Source organism: Aricia agestis, chromosome 21 (assembly GCF_905147365.1).
Source record: "Aricia agestis chromosome 21, ilAriAges1.1, whole genome shotgun sequence".
NCBI lineage: Eukaryota > Metazoa > Arthropoda > Insecta > Lepidoptera > Lycaenidae > Aricia > Aricia agestis.
Genome location: NC_056426.1, coordinates 10,438,824 through 10,458,359, shown reverse-complemented (window position 1 = coordinate 10,458,359; position 19,536 = coordinate 10,438,824). Strand labels below are relative to the sequence as shown.

The 19,536-nt window shown below is 37.7% G+C and overlaps 2 protein-coding genes across 6 annotated transcripts in view; one reads left to right on the top strand and one right to left on the bottom strand.

The window, feature by feature from the left end:
• The window catches only part of LOC121737761 (complexin), a 295,632-nt gene extending 283,688 nt beyond the window's left edge, over positions 1–11,944 (top strand). For all 5 annotated transcript variants that reach the window (XM_042129452.1, XM_042129451.1, XM_042129453.1 and 2 more), the window contains 2 exons: positions 7,647–7,779; positions 8,080–11,944. In XM_042129452.1, the coding sequence (XP_041985386.1) occupies positions 7,647–7,779; positions 8,080–8,153 (207 nt within the window). In that variant the 3' untranslated portion in view covers positions 8,154–11,944. The remainder of the gene's footprint in view (positions 1–7,646; positions 7,780–8,079) is intronic.
• Positions 11,945–12,280: 336 nt separating this feature from the next.
• LOC121737764 lies at positions 12,281–17,577 on the bottom strand. The gene is made up of 7 exons (XM_042129457.1): positions 17,405–17,577; positions 16,490–16,614; positions 15,989–16,138; positions 15,181–15,364; positions 14,297–14,543; positions 13,730–13,971; positions 12,281–13,460 (listed from the first exon to the last, which is right to left on the bottom strand). The coding sequence occupies exons 1-7, from the start codon at positions 17,557–17,559 to the stop codon at positions 12,347–12,349; spliced, it is 2,217 nt and encodes a 738-aa protein (XP_041985391.1). The 5' UTR covers positions 17,560–17,577; the 3' UTR covers positions 12,281–12,346.
• Between the last annotated feature and the right edge of the window lie 1,959 nt (positions 17,578–19,536).

Genomic DNA, 19,536 nt, shown 5'->3' with positions numbered 1-19,536 from the left:
GTCAACAAACATCCATGATTGCACACATCCAGGACAATGGACATATTCTGTCTTTCTGTCTTCAGGCTTAAACGGTTTATATGAAACTAGATGACGCCTGCAACTCTGCTGCGCCAAAATTAGTTCTTCACGCTTCTCGCGTTATATTTTTTCTCGCGTTATATTTTTCCATAATGAAAAGTATCCTACGTTTTTTCCCGGGACTCAAAGTATCTCCATACCAGATTTCAGCAAATCGGTTCAGCGGTTTCGTTGTGAAGAGGTAAGAGGAAGAGGTAACAGACAGCTGACAGACAGATAGACAGACACACTTTCGGATTTGTAATATTAGTATGGAACGCATGTGAAATAATAATTGGCAATATGAGGGATCACCGCGTGATAAATATGCGCGAGCGAAGTTGCAGGAAACATCTAGTTTATTGTAAAACGTTAGTCTATCTGTCTGTCTGTCTTCACAAATAAACATTGAAACGATTTTAATGCAATTTGGATAAGACATTTTTGTAGGGGCAAAATGAGCGGCGTCGCGACATAAGTTAAACTCAGATGTGGCACCATCTAGTCTATTAATGTTAAAAACGTTAGTCTGTCTGTCTGTTACCTCTTTACACTTAAACCACTGGACCGATTTACATGAAAGAAGAAATTGTGTTTTTTTTGCAAACGAGCAAACGGGTCACTTGATGGAAAGCAACTTCCGTCGCCCTCAGAAGAGCTACAGGTGCGTTGCCGGCCTTTTAAGAGGGAAGAAGGTAGAAGGGGAGGGTAGGGAAGGGAATAAGGTAGGGGATTGGGCCTCCAGTAAACTCACTCACTCGGCGAAACACAGAGCAAGCGCTGTTCCACGCCGGTTTTCTGTGAGCCCGTTGTATTTCTCCGGTTGAGCCGGCCCATTCGTGCCGAAGCATGGCTCTCCCACTGTAAAAACAGGTGTCCCAGAATAGTACATAGGATAGATTTTAAAATCGCAAAATGTACTGTCCCCGCGCGTTTATCAAAATAATATGATTATTTGTTTATGTACTTAGTTATTTAATAATTATGACTGACAAAAATATTAGAACTATAATAATATGTCGAAAACTTTTTTAAATAACTGTTTAAGTAATTATTAAATAAGTTTGAAAGTGGCCGGTAAACTGTCTTGAATTTTTAATACGAACTTAAATACTTTTAAGTTATTAGTAAATGAATATTTTAACTAACAGTATGTCAAGGTAAATACGGCTTTGCTTTATTTTGTACTACATGTTTCCGACAATGTCATTCATAGCCCGGTTACCGTAAATTATCAGGTAGAAAGTCCTTTCCCGGGACTCAAATTATTTATCTAAACTGCAAATTTCATGGAAATCGGCTCAGTAAAAAGAGGTTACATACCCGCAAAAAACATGAGACTGAATGTAATTTTTTTTTCACAAATTGCATCAAAATTATTTCAGTAATATAGGAGTGAACTGTGAAGAGAGAACTTTCGAATTAAATTAATAATATTAGTATCGATATCAAAGCAAATAACAAGAATGTTAGAAGCAACCTATCACCACTGAACCACTGGGGTATGAACAAGTTCAATGTACTAAAGTACACACAACACGTACGGACAACAGCGATGTAATGTACTGGGAGGGTCAGAAGAAAAGTTGCACAACTAATAATAAGTAAAGTACTTAATAAAAATAAAATTTAAAACATTTAACTAAAAGAAGATTTTTACACTATAAAGAACACTATAAAACTACCGATTTAAATGTTAGTTATTTACTGTATGCTATCAAAAAAATCTTAAATAAATGCAACATTGAACTAATTTCACAAATATTTTTTCCTGTGCAAAAAATGTGTAATTTCTTAAAAATATAAGCGTCAAAAAATGTGTTCCATTACAACAAAAAATAATATTAAATCAAATAATTACTACCAGAAGAATCACTTATTATGACTAAGAACTAATAATAACAAACAGTAAAATTAATAATTTTGAATGATTTTTAAAATATACTAAATTAACTTAATAATAAATCATTGTATCACAATATTTTGTACTCATCTGCGGGGCTAAAATGGTCACATTTAGCAATTCCTCTCAATCAATTCAGCAAATGAATTTTCAAAACTGTCAAACTGACAAATGTCAAATCAGTACAAAAATACAGAAATTAATTGCAAGCAGAGTTGCATTTTGCGATTTTAGAAAAATGAATCATATTATGATTCATATCATGATTCTTCAAAGCGACCATTTTTGCCCCGCAGGTTTTTTTCTGCCAACACTCCGGTTTGACACATCGTCGTTTCGGTGAGCACGCCTCACAGCAATTTTCCACTATGAACACCGATTTACACCCCTGACCCCTGGACAGGGGGTCCCCCGCACCCCCTGCACCCCCCGCGTGGGGTACCCCGGCACCCCCGACACCATTTATTTTCCGTTTTCAATCTTCTCTCGCAGCGACGTAAGTTATGGGGCGACTAAACGATTTCCGCACGGCACATAAAGTGGGGGTGTCAATAAAATTAATTTTATTTACAGTTACGCCGCTTTGCCTTTTGGCCGTTTGTCTAAAGCGAGACGGTCCTGAGTCATCTTACAATACAGTATAGATTTATTATGTTGTCGTCTTGATATTATTATAAACTACAAAATTATAATATTCTTATAACATGTTACAATGAGGTGCATATAATTTCACATGCATGAACCGTACATTTTTCAAAATTCGTATTCTATCCTAGAATTTAACAAAATTAACACCCACTAAAATTGGTTCAGCGATTTTACTAACATACATTCACTCACTTCTCGCCTGAATACTTACAGTTAATGTACGTTAAATCTAAAGCCTAAAAATCAAACGAATGATTTAAAAGTTTGTACCGCTACATTAAAGTCTAATTTACCGTGTCCAAGTTAATAGTCAATTATTTTACAAGTTTATCCCGTAGATTGTCAGTTAGTTGGCGGTGGTAACTCTGTTACGTTCTCATCAGAGGCTCTAGTTAACTTTAAACCTAGGTATAAAGTTTAAAATTAACTATATAAAATAGCCTACCTTTACTGTCTTCGAAAATTCATGACAGATTTTTAGATATTTCACAAAATAACCAAAGTGGACTATGAAAAAAAATCGCCTGATCTTCCATTGAATTACGATAATAATAGAAAGAGAGGGTGCTGTTGTTTATTGCGCACAGATTTAGGCACTATAAAATTTTGTTAAGCCAGTTTTTAAGATTTTTCCAACGCTATTGAAACAAAGGTATGGAAAGGATTATATTTTAAAGTTCTTTCCTGCTTGATTGATTTTAAAGGTCATAAAAGATAATCATTGCTACAGAGAGAAGATACCAAGGTCTTCGTAATCAAGGTAGGTATTACGAAAGAGACAAAGAAGAATATAGAAGATACAAAGAAGATTAAAGAAGATATGAAGAAGCGCACAGAGGTAAAATTGACTCTAGTAGGGAGTCCGTGTTACATGCGACTCCCTAATCGAGTCAGGTTGACTTCTCTGACGCTTGAACGACGCAGAAGATACACAGAAGAAGAAAGAAGAAATTCATATTTTTTGTGCTGACTGAACATACATGAATAGAAGGTATCTGCTTCACCAGATTATTTATAAGTGCCTGCTTAACGTTTTTCTTTAAAGATTTAACATTATTTTGTTAAAACAATTATTTAACATCGGTTTTCTTAAATACCATGGTCGTGATGGTCGCACTCTTTCTGTCTTTGCTGCGAATTTTCAGCAAAATTATAATACATTGTGAATATTATGTTTCTTTCAGTCTGCTTGTCTGTCTGTCTAGTATCTGTTCATGCTTAAACCGCTAAACCGATTTGTTGACTTGTTATGTTACTTTAAGGTCCGACTCTCCTGGAACTTTTAGGTTTTAAAATTTAGGTTCACATTTTTATCAGAATAAAATCTAAGGAACTATGTTTAATGGAAAAAAATGTACGGTTCTACTTTTCAGCGCTACGTTGCGGGAAAGGCTATCATTAAAATGTACCAGGATATCATAAGACGGCCTGTAGTATAGGCTTAGACGTTGAGTGGAATATAATAAGATCCCTCGGGTGAGGGACGCTTTGAACAAATCCACCCGGACCAATTAAAAGAAGATCATTTTTATAACAGGTTTAAGATGTAAGGAAAAAATGCTGTTAGTATAAAATTGATGGAGAATTATTAAGTTGGATGTTGTAACATCGTTTATTGCTTGCTATTTAAAATATTGTTTAATAATATTTATTAATACTTGAAATACCAAGTTTCGCCAAAATCAGTTCAGAGGTTTAAGCTCCAAGAGCACAGACAAACAGAGACACTTAGACACACATTCACATCCATACTAATATTTTGCATGCGAAAGTGGGTCTGTCTGTATGCATATAGGCCGCACACAACTTTAATATTGCTCTACATATCTATCTACCAGCTCTTGACCCTTAAACCACTGACCTAATTTTCATGAAATTTAATATGGAGATACTTTAAATTTGAATTTGGTTCCTTTTCGCACACTAAAATATGATAATAGCAACGAAACACTTTACACTTACGAAATATAGCCATTGACGTAGCATTGACAATAATTGTCACTAGTATAATACACTCAATTGGGTACCGAATACACGCATAAATGATGTATGTATTCGGCACTCGTTTTGAGACTCGTGGAACTAATTTTTAACACGGTAACTCTTCCTTAGTTTTTTATTTTCGGTTCCACAAAATTGCAGGCTTATTTTTAGATAACTTCTTTCATGTTATTCTAACATACCAGGATATCATGTATAATAAGGGGTGGTGTCCCGAAGGACAGACCCTATTAGAGCAATCCATTTGTCAAAGATAACGCCCATTTAAATTTACAAAGATAAGTCGGACGTTGATGAATGACTAACTTAAACCTTAAACTCCACAAAAATACATTTATTTTGCTTTTAGACCTAATTGTACTTATTATGATTTTAAAATTTGTTGGATATTAACTTAAAATACCATAAAGGGTGTACAAACTAAGTAATAATACTTTAGAGTGTGTATGTGTTTAGTTTACTGCTAAAATAGCAGCACTGAAAAGCATTTTTTTTGTGATATGTATAGGATAGCGCCCGAACTTCATGACCTCGCCAATACAAATCGAAAAAAAAATCACTTTTTCAACGCTGCTACTTTCACACTGAATATATTCAGTACCCCCTAAGTTTTTCATTCCTGTTTTCGTACCTGCACAAAAAAATAAACCGCAAAACGTTTTCTTACATAGCGATACGCCAATAACTAAAATTCTACATGTTCGGTTACCAAGCTTACTAAGCCTTACAATATCATGGCACCTGGAAATATGTCTTTACAATAGGAAATACCTAGGTACTCCTAACCTATAATACCTAGGTATTCTAACGTCACACAATAGCTATGCGTCATCCGGAAAACCCGGGGGTTTCCCCAGTACGAATTGTCTGCATTTGAATCCCCAGTCATGTAAGCTAGCTAGTTTATTGCAGTCGCTTTATTGTTAGGAATGGATTGTTTGATTTCAACTTATTGAGTTGTCTCAATTAATCAAAAAACGAGTTAGCAGCTAACTGTAGGTCTGTGGTTGAAGCCAAACGAGCGTAATTTGTGAGTTGTGAGTCGCAGAATTTCGGCTGGCAGAAAATCTGCTGCATTCAGTTTCATACAAAAGTCCTGTTTGATTCACACGATAGTCATGATTTGTATGAAAATATACGCGACCGAAATTCTGCGACTCACGACTCACAAAATTACGCTCGTTTGGCCTCACCCTATAGGAGTGAGCACACTGAGACGGGCCGTGCCGCGGCTCAGCGTGCCGGGCCTCATCGCAAAAATCCGCCTCCATACAATTTGTATGGAAGCGGATGCGCGTATCGCACACTGTGTCGGGGCGCAGCGGACAGCGGACAGCGGACACTTTCCTCAAGTTTGCCATTCCAGAAGTCATTCCTTACCAGCAACACTATAAATTCATGCAATAATACAGGATGTTTTTATGTGATTTTTTCTTACCTTCTACCCTCATTAACTGTTTTCTCCCATGGTTTAGAGATTTTTCGTTATACAATAAAATACGTGGGAGAGCCATGCTTCGGCACGAATGGGCCGGCTCGACCGGATAACTACCACGTTCTCACAGAAAACCGGCGTGAAACAGCGCTTGCGCTGTTTCACGCCGAGTGAGTGAGTTTACCGGAGGCTCAATCCCCTAACCCCTACCCTATTCCCTCCCTACCCTCAACTATTCCCTTCCCTTCCCTTCCCTACCCTCCTCTATTACCCTTTTCCCTCTTAAAAGGCCGGCAACGCACTTGCAGCTTTTCTGATGCTGCGAGTGTCCATGGGCGACGGAAGTTGCTTTCCATCAGGTGACCCGTTTGCTCGTTTGCCCCCTTATTTCATAAAAAAAGTCCTTACATCGCCGCTTTACGAAATCTAAAATGAATCAGAATAAGAAACATAATTGAAAACTAAAAGGGTTATTTCTGAATTTTAACCCAGTATGATGTGATGTCGATGACTTACCAAAACATACTATTGACTCGTTCCGTGCACTGGGTTTTATTTTAGAATATTCCCGAACTACTGCTGCCGTCATTTTAAACGACTTCTTTCCAGCCATGACAATGTCATCCACCCGCCATCCTTGTAGGCCTGTTAATATTAAGCATTCAAGACAACCACAACTTTTTTCCTTAATAAATTTCGGCAGCCATTTTATCCAGTAAATGGATCGCAGTGTAGGCACGATGCCGGTCCTTCGGGAAATTATTCGCCTGCCAACCGCGACGAAGAAAATGGAAAAATAACAACAGAATTGATTGTTGCGTCATATTGAAATGGAGCTTTGGAATGTGATATAGTTTATCATAATCATCTATCGAATGAAAATATTATGATGATCGAGTCTCGATGGGACTTTGAATACAAATGCTTACGTTATTAATTATTATATTTTTAAAGAATAAAGCGTACATAATTTAAATAAAACATAATATTTTCTGACTTACTTGTTTAACTTTTGTTTTTTATTATGTACCTTTGTAGTCTTGTTTGGGAGGAGGGGAAGAGGGGATTTCGCGACAAGCTCGAGCGTGTCAGATTAAGCTTGTATAGGCTTCCGAAATGTGTCTAGTCATCATAGTAGAGAAATTAGATTTCTCACGTGGTGGGTTAAAAAAAGTTATTTTCGAATATTCGAATATGTCATCGAATCTGTCAGATTAAGATAGGGGATGTTTAGTATACTTACCCCAAAGAAACTTCCATATAAAGCACTGACGATTTAAAGGTAAGCCTGTAGGGACATTTGAAAATATAAAAAAATAAATATAAAATATAAATCATATTTTATCCAGCGCTAAAATAAAAACGCTCCTATAATTTTTTGTCAGTTTTAACTAACGTAAAAAAACCTACTAGGTCTCCTTGACGCTCGAGTGACTACACGAATAGCACCCTCCATTCCCCTACTATTACTTGCTTTTGCCAAAGTTTAAAGACTTTTCATTATCTTGAAACTTATCAAGTAAATTCTCAAAATAATCAAAATTGACGAAAACCTATAAATTTTTGCCGAATTCTAACAGAAACTTTCTGCAATTCCAGTACAAAATCCCCAAGAAGGAGGAGATGGTGGAACAGCAGCAGCAGGAGCCCGACAACCCGCTGATGAGGAAGAAGAAGACGCCCGAGGAGCTGGCGGCGGAGGCGGAACTGGAAGACCAGGATGAGTTCACCAGTGAGTTGACAGTCCTGTTTAATATAGAGTAAGAGCCTGCGACGGAACAGTAAGAACCTTCCTCAGTTTAGAAAAGCTGAAAGTTTACCTGTTTGTGTCCTCTGTAAACTGGTCCAATGCTGTTACAGAGAGCTATGATACTACAGGACACTTTAAGAAAATTAATAATTAATATAATATTACATAAATAACAATAAATTTAAACAAGCAGTAAAATTGAGTTGATGAAAAAGTTTTAGTTGGCAACACTTAATTACTTTATTATGTAACAAACTAAACGTAGAAATTTTCTCGTTTCAGAGTTGAAAAACACGATCGAGACGCAAGTGAACGAACTGAAATCACAGATCGAGAGCAAGTGTGTGATGCAGTGAGCTCGCACGCTGTCTGAATACATGATGTAGCTGCTAAGTCATTGTTAAATCGTTTCACAGCCCGATCACACCCCAGATCCCGAACAGACGTATCGACAGATGACATTCGCTCAAAACGTAGAAGAGTTTTGGATTCTAAATTTTTTGGGAACGTAGATGGTGGCGCGTTGGTGCTTGATAATGAGCAATAATATTTTTATACATTGTGAAGAGCGACCCTCGAACACAGGAAACAGAGCGTCAGGTCAAAAAGTCATCACCCGAGTGGTCCCGAGTGTGGAACGGTACACGGTTCACATGTTGACGCTTGTGATAATATATTGTTATTTATGTGTAATGAATCGAACATGTATATGGATGACGTTTTTATTTCCGGCACGCGTGGTACTCGACTGTCCCTCGCCTCTAGATGTAAACTTACATTGAAATAACAATGTATTCGATTTGTTTCATCCAAATTCCGCGTAGCTTCGTGTCTGCCTCCCGGCGATTCTCGCTCCTCGCCAGTTTCAGCTCTTCGACTTTTGCCTCTAAATCTTTTGCATGCGTGCTTATGCGTATATTGTGTCATTGTAATTTGTTTAGGTGTATATAACTGTAATAACCTAGCCTTATAATCCACATCGAATATAATAGGTACGATATTGTTACTGGTACCGGGCCGCGTCCCATCGTGATCGTCGTTCTGTTCTTGCATGTTTGATATAAGTCGATGTTCGTTTAGATTAATGTAAGTAGATAACGACATCTCGTTGTTTTGACCGTTAATTCAATTAGAGTAGTCGATGCGAGTTTAAAATTTTTATCGATGTGTTATGCTTAGGGTTATAGTGACAATGTGCGAGAACGTTCGAGCGATTAACGCGTTTGGATCTAGGGAATCCCCTACCGGTCGCTGGAGGCACGCGGCAACGAATTCCCCGTGAATTTGCGCCTCGTGAGTCGCTAATGGTTCGAATGTTTTCTCCACTTATTAAGCTGCAAATGCAAAAGATTTGTTATCGTCAAAAGCTGTGATATATGAATAAAATAAACTAAATGTGCCGGAGCGGTCGGCCGCTCGCGCCGTTGACTACCGTTTAGCATCTTGATATTTGACTCTCTCACTCTCACTACGATCGTCTGACTTCACTCGGATTACGATCATCCACTCTTCTCGTAGACTCTTCTTTCGATTTGATCAGCACATCATGTATGACGAATCATTTTCGACGTTTAATCGATATCTAGAGAACGCTTGCAAGTTTTGAGATCATTAATGCCTACTTTTATGTTACACGCATCCTCAACTAGTCCTCGCTACACAGAACTACAACTCTTCGATATACACATATTGTAAATACGAAAAATCGATAATTTCATATCAAACTATTGGAAATTCTATCTATTTTCTGAACTATAGAACGATATTTTCTCGCACTGTACGGTACATTGAAACGTATTTTCATAGCTTCGATAGAATTACTTTATGCACATCTAGCTATCATAGAGCGTCCGGGTGCAGCGGCATTGGGGGAGCTGCCGTTCCTACCTTTTCGACCTCGAGGACGGCCAGCTCCGCCGACGTCGGCGCACGCGGGCCACGGCCGGCGAGTATCGACTCGTCCACTTTCCTCGTTCAATCTTCACGATCTTCGTAATGTTAAGGTATAATAATTCACCGTGTACGTGTGTTAGGCTAGGTTTCATGTATTACGGTACTAGCTCTATGTATGTGCATGGCGATTCTAGCTAAACTGTTGTTCGTAGTAAATAAACAATAATAGTCGTAAGCGTTTACTGGACCCGTTTTTTATATAATTTCAACGAGACCAATGTTCACTTCACCCGCCCCCGAGGCTCATGCTGTTCTCTCTTCTCTGTCGTAGTGATCTAATATCTTCGTTGTTGGCTCTCACGTAGTTGTTAGAATTAGAAGATATTTTGGGTACGTAGTGCGGTTAAGATGAAACTTATAAACTGTATGCCGATTGTCACTAATTTAAAAAGCGATGTTAACTGGTGTTGCATGAGTGAGTACTTGATGTGTGTCGTTTTCTCTATCGATGTTTCTATCAATGATAAGTGCTTGAGGCTTTTTAACTGTAGGCTTTCGGTGTTCGATTACTGTCCGCGGCTTCGACTCTATGGAATTTGGGTGATATCAAACGTTACTCGCTTCTCACGTGAAATTAATTTAGCTAAATAAGTTCGAAATGATAGAATTTACTAAGAGGTACATACAAGGTAGACGTGTAGATTAGACATAATTGTAAATTATTTATGATGCATCACACACGGCAGTAGGATAAGCACCTTTTCGACCAATGCAGAATCCTCATAAGTGACGTATAATTTTGATAATCGATCTTATGACTCGAGCACCCAGGGTAATATTAGTTATGTTAGATTGTTTAGAACGTGACTTTTTGGCCTGCGATGGCGTCTTGATTTACCTAGTTCTAGGTTAGCGAGATCCCGATTCTGCTACTGCCACTGTAAAGGATGCTGCGGTGTCGCCGGTTTTTCCTTTAAATCTAACTGCAGCTGCTCGTCCCAGCTTGATTCCACCCAGAATGGTTGTGTTTTACAGTGGTGGTAATTTGCTGTGATTCATTTGTCCCTTTTAACACTTTATACATTTTTTTTTCTTTTACAAGAAACGGAAACAACTGTGACCAAAGCTTTTTTACACGGTCCCGCTTAGGTTATACTCACAAGACTCAATTCGATGTCCGTCGATTTTGCCGATTCACACAACCCAAATTCTACGTCGGGATCAGATTTTTTTATCATTAATAGAGACAACGACACTCACACAGGAGCTTTCATACATTCGCCAGTATTACATGTTACATTTTGTATATAAGTCTTTCGAATAGTATAGACATTGTTTTGACTCGAACTGACGTAAGTGCCACAAGATTTGTTGTACAAGTTTTTGAAACAAATTCTTATCTTAATCGTCTAAGAGGTGAAAAGGCTCGTGCGAAACTCCGAATTAAAGAGGAGACGAAATTATGAACATCAATGTTGATTATGTTATTTGCTGTATGTGATTTGTGATCATGGATCTTTGTAAAGTTTTCTCTTTTAGGAGACGAAGGCAAAACTACTTTTTATAAATTGTGCGACTATCTAAGTAACAGCAGACGCAAAAGACGACTTCTGAGCCACTTTTCATTTTCGCCTCAACGATATTAAGTTCAAATGGTGATTCGTCATTTTGCTTGCCAGTAGCATCAAAACTTGGAATGATACTAACTTTATCAAGGGTCCTCACTGATGAAATTATACGTACTATTAAATCGACATTTTACATCTCAGTGCAAGTGAAATGACGAATCGGAGACACTAATGTTACAAGTATTTCGTCCACTTTCTTTTGTACTAACACTAGCTTTTAATATTAGTGACATCTAGTGTTAAAATATGCAACTTTTACCAAATAATTAAAAATTGTAAAGCAAAACGATAATCTCGGATGGTTGATTGTTAAAGGAAAGGGGTTAGAATTTTATCCATTACATTTAGAATATGGGAAACGAGAAGTTATTGTTGACAATGTTTTAGGTATTAAATTGGATTGAGGTATCAATCACTTGTTATATTTTCCGTTCTCGCTTCACTGTCGACTCTAGTTTTGTTCTCACTTCCGTAGTGGTAGGCTTGTTCGCTGCGTTCGTTTCTAATGTTGCTGATTGTTATATGATTTAAGAGGTCCCTATTAGTTACGTAAAAAGTTTAGCGGCCGCTCGCGCGCTGCGGGCCGCCGAAAATGTTGTTAAATAATAAATTACATTGTACCACCATTCACTTGTTTTATTCTCATCCTCTTCTATTAAATGTGATTTTAAGTGGTTCAGACACAACAGACAAAGGTGCATTTCCAGTCCTTAAACTATGTTTATTAGTTTATCGTTTTGATACAACGTGTTATTATCTGCAGCTAAACGGCAATTGCACAGTTCCTACTGGAGGCTTACGGATGTTTATGGACTCGAAATATTATCCTTTTTCATCCCAAAAGCATTGTTTAATCAAAAATTTAAAAATAGTGATGATTTCAAAGTAGATTCCCCTTAACTATAAGAGATACACATCAGTATTATTAAAGTTGCTTTTAGGATATAAATGAAATGTAGACATAAAATTACTAACTATTTATTTACACAATTTACACTTAACTATAATATATAGCTACCTAACATTCTTCAGTTTAGTACAGTTATAGCACTCCAAAACCTGTTAATCTGCTGGTTTAAATCTCTCAATAGTCCCATTATATCCTGCAGAGTATTCTTCAATAATCCAGAATGTGATTCATCTTCTATTCTAACCATAGCACTGTCATCTGACATTTTAGTGTTTAGAGTCAAACCATCCAATACTTCGTCGTAATAATCATAATTTTCAGTTCCTGCTACTATTTTAACTGGCATTTCTCCTATTTTCTTCACTCTGTGTATTATTTTATCTATGTGATGTAACTCGCTGGATTTATCTATTTTATTTTCAGATGTATCTTTGTCATTTTCTGCTGTTTCTTCTTTTTTATTTAAAATGCTTCTTTTTTTTCTGTTATGTTCGCTAGATACTTCAATGTTTGGAACGTCTTCATTTATTTTTTCACTTCGATTGCTGCTTTTACTTTTTCTGGATTTACTTTTCTGTCTGTAAGAATCTTGTCTTCTTTTCGGGCGATAATAATCATTTATATCCATTTTAGGTCGCCGTTTTAACAATCTTCTAGAGTGGCGTTTTACTAATGACGATAGCTCTTCTTTTTTCTGCCTTAGTCTCTCAAGATTATCTTCTTTTATTTGATTTATCCTCTCCATTATATCTCCACTGTAACCCAATGGTATATTCACTTTTGATAATAGGTTATCAAATATTGATTCTCTATCGTGAAACCTAGATTCTCTATTGAAAATATCACGGCGAACTCTTTTTACTTTAAAAGTTTTATCGCGCTTAACGTTTTTTGCTACTTTTAAATTATTATGTTTTTCATCAATCCTTGATTTTGGTCGTGACTTTTCCAATATGCCTTCATTTACTTTACTAGTCTTCTGCGTTTCTTCTACGCCAGTAGTATTATAATTTACAGCTCTTTTAACCAATTCTACCACCATATCTTCCTGTGATTTTTCCTCATCATCATTAACGTTTTGACAAGCTTCTACTTTTGTGTTGGCGAGAACCCAGAAGCCGAATGAATTGGAAGGTAGATTAAGAAGTAGCGTCTTGTAAGGACGAATTCTTCTGACCACTGGCTTAATATCTCCTTCGTAGTACATAGGACGCCCATTTACCACGATGTTCCTGAAACGTGAAAAGTATTTTTTAAGATATAAATGTTCAAAATCAGTGATCATTATTAGAATTTAGATTCTGGGGTTAATTTAGTATTTAGTGTAACATGATAATATCAATTTAAAGATATCATTTATTTAAATTCAACTCATTTTAACAGCACAGACTTCATTTGCCTCCCATGTTCTTTCTAAGTATTTTTATTACCGTTATAGTTATCTATTGGACTTGGATCTTGATCTGTCTACTATCTGCCCACAACATGTATCATCACTTACCCATTATAATCATGTCCCAGGATGAACTGCAGCACGTCTCCCCCCTCCTCCACGTCCCCCAGCTTGACGGAGAACCGCGCCACCTCCTCGTTCATGTTAGCCGCGTACAACGTCACCGCGCCCGCCACTCGCTGGTGACGCAGGGTGGTGCAGTGAGCAAACATGGCTGCAGGGGAGTCCACGTCGACGCTTAACACGCGCTCTCCGACTAGGTTCTTGAAGAGTAGCGCCATGTAGAAACTCTGGAAGAATTAAGATTATGTTTTAGCTAAGTTTTTATCTGCCGTACCCAAGAAATCCTTCCTCTTTATTCCTCCTTATTAATTAATTAAGTGTTATCTGCCGTTTCCGATCTTTCTCTCTTTAGGACTGCTGTAAGACATTTCTTTTAGAGATAAGCAGTACCGCAGTATGTTACATTTCTCTATGTATAGATCTTGTAAATTGGCACTAATGAGTGCAATAAACTGTAAATAAATAAATAAACTACTAATGTGTATAGCATATTACAATGTTACAACTTTAGATAGTTGCTGAACTAAACATGAATCTTCAGGAAAAACTCACCAAAGTTGGTTCGTACAGCTCTTTCTCAAGCAACTCCCTATAGTGCACGGAGAAACCGTTCCTTGCTGAGTATCCGAGGCTGGTCATCCAGTCGGCCGCTCTGTACAGCTCGCTGAGAGCCTGGTGCCCGCTGCTCTCCTGGTCCGTCTCCGTCAGCCACAGTGGGGTCGAGGATTGGGAGAGCAGACGCAGGAGGGAGATGCGGTCTCGCTCGGATAGGCGTTCGAGCTCACGGGATGAGGAATTGCTGAAAAGTAAAATGTTTTTATGATAAGGGCTCCAGTAAAGACGAAGTCAAACTAAGTTAGGCTTCGGCCGTACAAAATGGCTAAAAATGATTTGCTCAATATGGATACACAGAATATTGATGTCGGTAGCGGTTAAAATTATCTTAGATTGATATAGCCAATTGACAGACAGTCTGATGGAAATGCAGAATCATAGTACCTACCGTTTAAAATAATTATTCCATACAATAATAATTAACCTCCTTCCTTAACCATTATTATGTTACATATATATGCGCAATAAACGAATTTTGGCGCAACGGAGTTGCGGCCGTCATCTAGTAATCTGCAAGTCGTTATGGTATTTGTAGCATAACGACTTGCAGATTCTGTGAGGAGGAGGATGAGACACACTTCTACTACTCGACTGTCCTGCTCTACTACAGAGCAGGAACTAGCACCTTGGTCGCCACGAATACTCATCCACAGAGGAAATTCGTGGCACCAACCCCAACCATATCGTTCAATTTATGAGCAGTATTGGGTTGGGGAGGATACTCTAGTGCGAAGGAGTTACAATAGATCCTTATGGGTCGCAGTGACGTCAGAGCTACAGCGACCTGCCTTCTTTAAAAAAAATGTATGAGCTCTACATACCTATTCAACAAAATCGCGTCCATCCTATCATTGGCCAGCGTCACGTAGTCCTTGAAGTCGCTCCTGGCTCGGAGACACGGCGTGATGTCGCCCCCCACCACCCTCCCCCGCCCGGCAGACTCCACCAGCATCCGCAGAGATTCGAGGTCACTGAGATACTCCTCGATGGACTGGTTCGTGCATTCTAAGAAGAGAGAAGATGGAGTTATTATTTTAACTTTTAACAGAACTATACGTAGATAACAAAAGAACCACTCTCACCAAACTCTGATACGCTTGGTGAGAGTGGTTCTTTTGTTATCTACGCATATTAGTTCTGTTAAAAGTAATATAAGTGAGGTAGAACATGATATATGTTGCAGAGATATAAGGCTTCTAAGTGTCAGGCAAAACAAGGCTAGAAACTTTTAAAGCTGAAAGCTGGCTATTACACGCATCATCCAAAATCCAAATGGTGAGTTCGCAGCCCAAAAAAGCGAGGATGGTTAAAAACAGTAAATTTAAGATTTTTTTAGAAATTTGTTTTATTTAAAGAGCGTAGAGTGCGGGCGATTCCTATTGTTCGTGTGCTAGCAATTCCTTTAAGTTCTCTAAGCCGGCCCCTAGACGATTGTATTGTGCAATATAACGCTTCAATTTTATTGAACAGTTTATTTGATAATTAGATCACGCGATGTTCAATATCAACCCTAAACGGTCAATAATACCTACATAATATTACGCAATACGTGATATTGGGCAATAAAATTGCTTGTCTAGGGGCCCGCTAACTTCACGGTCTTTGATATTTTCCATCCCACAAACTCACCATAACCCAACTGCCAGTACACATCAGCTCTCCCCACCATCTTCTCCCAGCCGGCTCCACCCACTGCCACCACCAGCCGGAACCCGGTGCTGCGAGCCCATTTCACGAAACGCTCGTATTGACGACTGGACACGGAGAGGACACGGGATCCTAAAGAGAAGAATAAAGTCAGAAACAAAAAGTGACTTTAGGAAAGTTCAATTTCTCGGGGTCACCGAAAGAATGTCCCCACATTCTTATCTCATCTCTTTTAATGTTATGATGTCCTTGGTGTAAAACGACGAATGCTGAAAGAAATTAAGTATAAAGAAGAGAACTCTACCGAGTTAAATACATCCCGAGGACATTGTAACTTGATAGCAAGGTGACTTTGTATCTTGCGAAAGCAAAGCAACTGTCGTTTGAGTACTTACACCTGTTGTTGCATTTGATGTAGCATGTCGCAAGATCCAATATTAGCCTGCCTATTATGCATATTTATATAGGCCTTTAGTAACTCACCATCATCATAATCATCATCATCAAGAGAAATGCTGGTGTTCCTCCACAGCAGACGGTCTGTGCTGGGCCCCGCCACGCGCAGGTACGCGGGCGCCAGAGATGTCGCCATGCAGAGGCATTCCTTGCTGAAATGTTACTGTTGTTAGTTCATGTCAGCCTGGTTACTGGCATATTATGACTTTTGTTCAGGGCCGGTTTTAGCACTACCAGCGCCCCGGGCGAGATTTCTTCGGCGCCCAAGGTGCTGTTAGTGCTAAAAAAATTTGGCGCCCTTTTGTTTGCCTTCAGTGCCCCTTTTTATCCGGCGCCCGCGCGCTCGCCAAACGTCGCCCCCCCTTACGCCGCTACTGCTTTTGTTCAATTATATGTTAGCAATTACAACTTAGAGCAGAAGGTTAAGAGGCAAGTAATTACTATTGTTAAATAAAGCATAAAGGGCCAAAAATCGCGTTCGTTGTATGAGGTAATGTGTGCCATAAAAAAATGTTGGTCCATGACTTCTAGCAAGATTCAGAATATGCTTTTCTAAGTTAAAACTATGTGCTGAAATGTGACTATTGATATATTATTATAACTTCATTAGTATGTCTCAAGTCTGTCTAGAGTCTAGACTCTAGAGACTTTTTAAACGTATCAGACAAAAAAATTATAACTTGACTCTTTTTACTAAATAGTGCGCATGCACCTTATTCTCTTTTGCTCATAGATAAAAATGTATAATATGCTTTTGTTATTTAAGTACGAGCTATTTTGTAATTTGCATTAATCACTGGCCACTACAAACATAACGTTAACAGAATTTTTACAGAAAAAAATCATTTACTACACGAAAACCGTAAATTTCGCTGTAACTGAAATCTCTATATTCAAAATCAGTTCAGTAGTTCAGGTAAAATCTAGGTAAAATGTACTCACGTCTTATACTTCTCGCTCTCAAACAGGTATTTGGGGTCGACGGTAAAACTGAGGAACCTCCTGTCTACCAGGTTGACATGCTGCTGCGTGCCCAGTACCACGTTGTACGTGTCCCCGCTCACCAGGGGCACAACACACAGTAGGAGCACGAACATTGTGACAATGCGTCCGTGTGAGAACGTTACTTATAGAGTACGTGTTGTGGTGTGATACGGGTGAATCGTGAAGTGTCTGGGTTTTGTTAGGGATGTGGATTACACGAAATGAGCGGATTTTGATAGGCACAGATAACAATATTTTGTCATGTAGAATAGACAGAGCTGGGAAGGACATGGGCTAGTTTTGATAAGGATAAATGTACGGTTCTTTCTCCGACAAAAATAGGCCGAAGAACTATAAAATTAATTATTCATTATTAAATAGATGTTGTCCGTTACTTGACTAAAATTCATTCTTGATGAGAAATATCCGTACATTTCTCTAAGTCTCTTAAAAACAAACAAAATATTATGTCCTACCCCAGGGCCCAAAACATCTCTATACCAAAGATCTCAATCGCTTCAGGCGGCTTAAGCCTGAAGAAGTATATAGTATATAATATAGTAGGTAGCATAATATAGTATAAAATAGCATATTATAGTATAATATAGTATAAAATAGTATAGTACTCATATAATATAGTAGCCGTCTGTCTGAATAGACAGACTGGAAGACAGACACACTTTCGTGTTTATAATAAAAGTATAGATTAAAACAACTATAGGGCTACCAGAGTCTGATCGCAAAAAGTGAGAAATTAAATTGACTCTAGCAATACCGGGGTAATTAAATAAAACATTTTGATCCTTTTTTTCCTTATAACGGCTTGCTTATTCTGTGTGTGAAACATGCAAATATAAAAATGTATCCAATGATCAAGGCTATTTTTTGAAAATCTGCCGTCAAAATTTGCCATCAGATTCTGGTTAGACCTATACCTATTATTTGTGAGTTGTGACAATCTAAACTAGTCAACATTTACTCTGCCCGTCTTAAATTCTGTCTGCAACACAAAGTCGCAAGCTTGCAGTTTCTTTTACGTGGTTATGTTTGGACCAATTTGGTGACTGTCCTCACAAATCCGCGTGGTATCACGTCATACTGTCATAATACGTGATCATCATTACTTATAACAAGGCTTTATCTAAATCCTAAATATTTGTATTATCAATATCTTCAAAAGGTTATCCTAAAAGCTAACTAGGTATCTAATATTATATTTCACGCTTGTTATGGCCCACAATATTTTTCGGAACAAGTAGGTAAGTACTTGTAATTAAAATTAGAACTACAAGCACGTAAAAAGCAAAAACGTACGTGTATTAAAAAACCTACTTATGTATATCAAGTATCAACCGCGGTTAAAGGTAACAAATCTATACTTTATTATTATAAAGCTGAAGAATTTGTTTGTTTGAACGCGCTAATCTCAGGAATTACTTGTCCGATTTGAAAATTTCTTTCAGTGTTAGATAGCCCATTTATCGAGAAAGGCTTTAAGCTATATTTTATCACGCTATCACTAATACGAGCGAAGAAATAGAGGAAAATGTGGAAAAAACGGGGGAAATTATTAGAAAGGGCTGATCTTACGAGCTACTGGAGCATTTTTTTCTGTTATTTGGCACAGATATAAGAATTAGTAGACCACGTGAAGGATCATATGCTATTTTTTGTGGAATAATTTGTTTGTGAAATATCTAATTTACGCGGGCGAAGCCGCGTGGAACGTCTAGTAATTATAATATAATAATTATTATAAATCTATTACGCCTGAAATACATTTTTAGCAACACAATTTTAGAAGTTATGTGATATGTCCGTTGCTATGATATTATGTCAGGCACCACAACGTGACCGAAACCGAAATTTTACTGTAACTTATTTTACTGTAACGTACATTAATTAGTATTTTTATTATTTATTTATGAGTAATTTTTAATTGAAGTATAAAAATTTAAATATATTAAGTAATAACTAATAGCATAATTTTTTACTTTGGGCTGTTCGATTAATTTCTTTTGCTTCTGTGATTTGAGTTTTGACATTTCGTTAGAAAAAAAATGTGAGTCATTTGTATAGTATCCCCGAGG

What these genes read in the sequence shown, in the direction of transcription:
- LOC121737764 (XM_042129457.1), bottom strand. Translation starts at nt 17,559, where the DNA reads ATGTTCGTGCTCCTACTGTGTGTTGTGCCCCTGGTGAGCGGGGACACG. An exon ending in GTACTGGCAGTTGGGTTATG is followed by an intron (nt 15,365 to 15,988) that starts GTGAGTTTGTGG and finishes CTCTCTTCTTAG; the next exon opens with AATGCACGAACCAGTCCATC. An exon ending in GACGCGATTTTGTTGAATAG is followed by an intron (nt 14,544 to 15,180) that starts GTATGTAGAGCT and finishes TTTACTTTTCAG; the next exon opens with CAATTCCTCATCCCGTGAGC.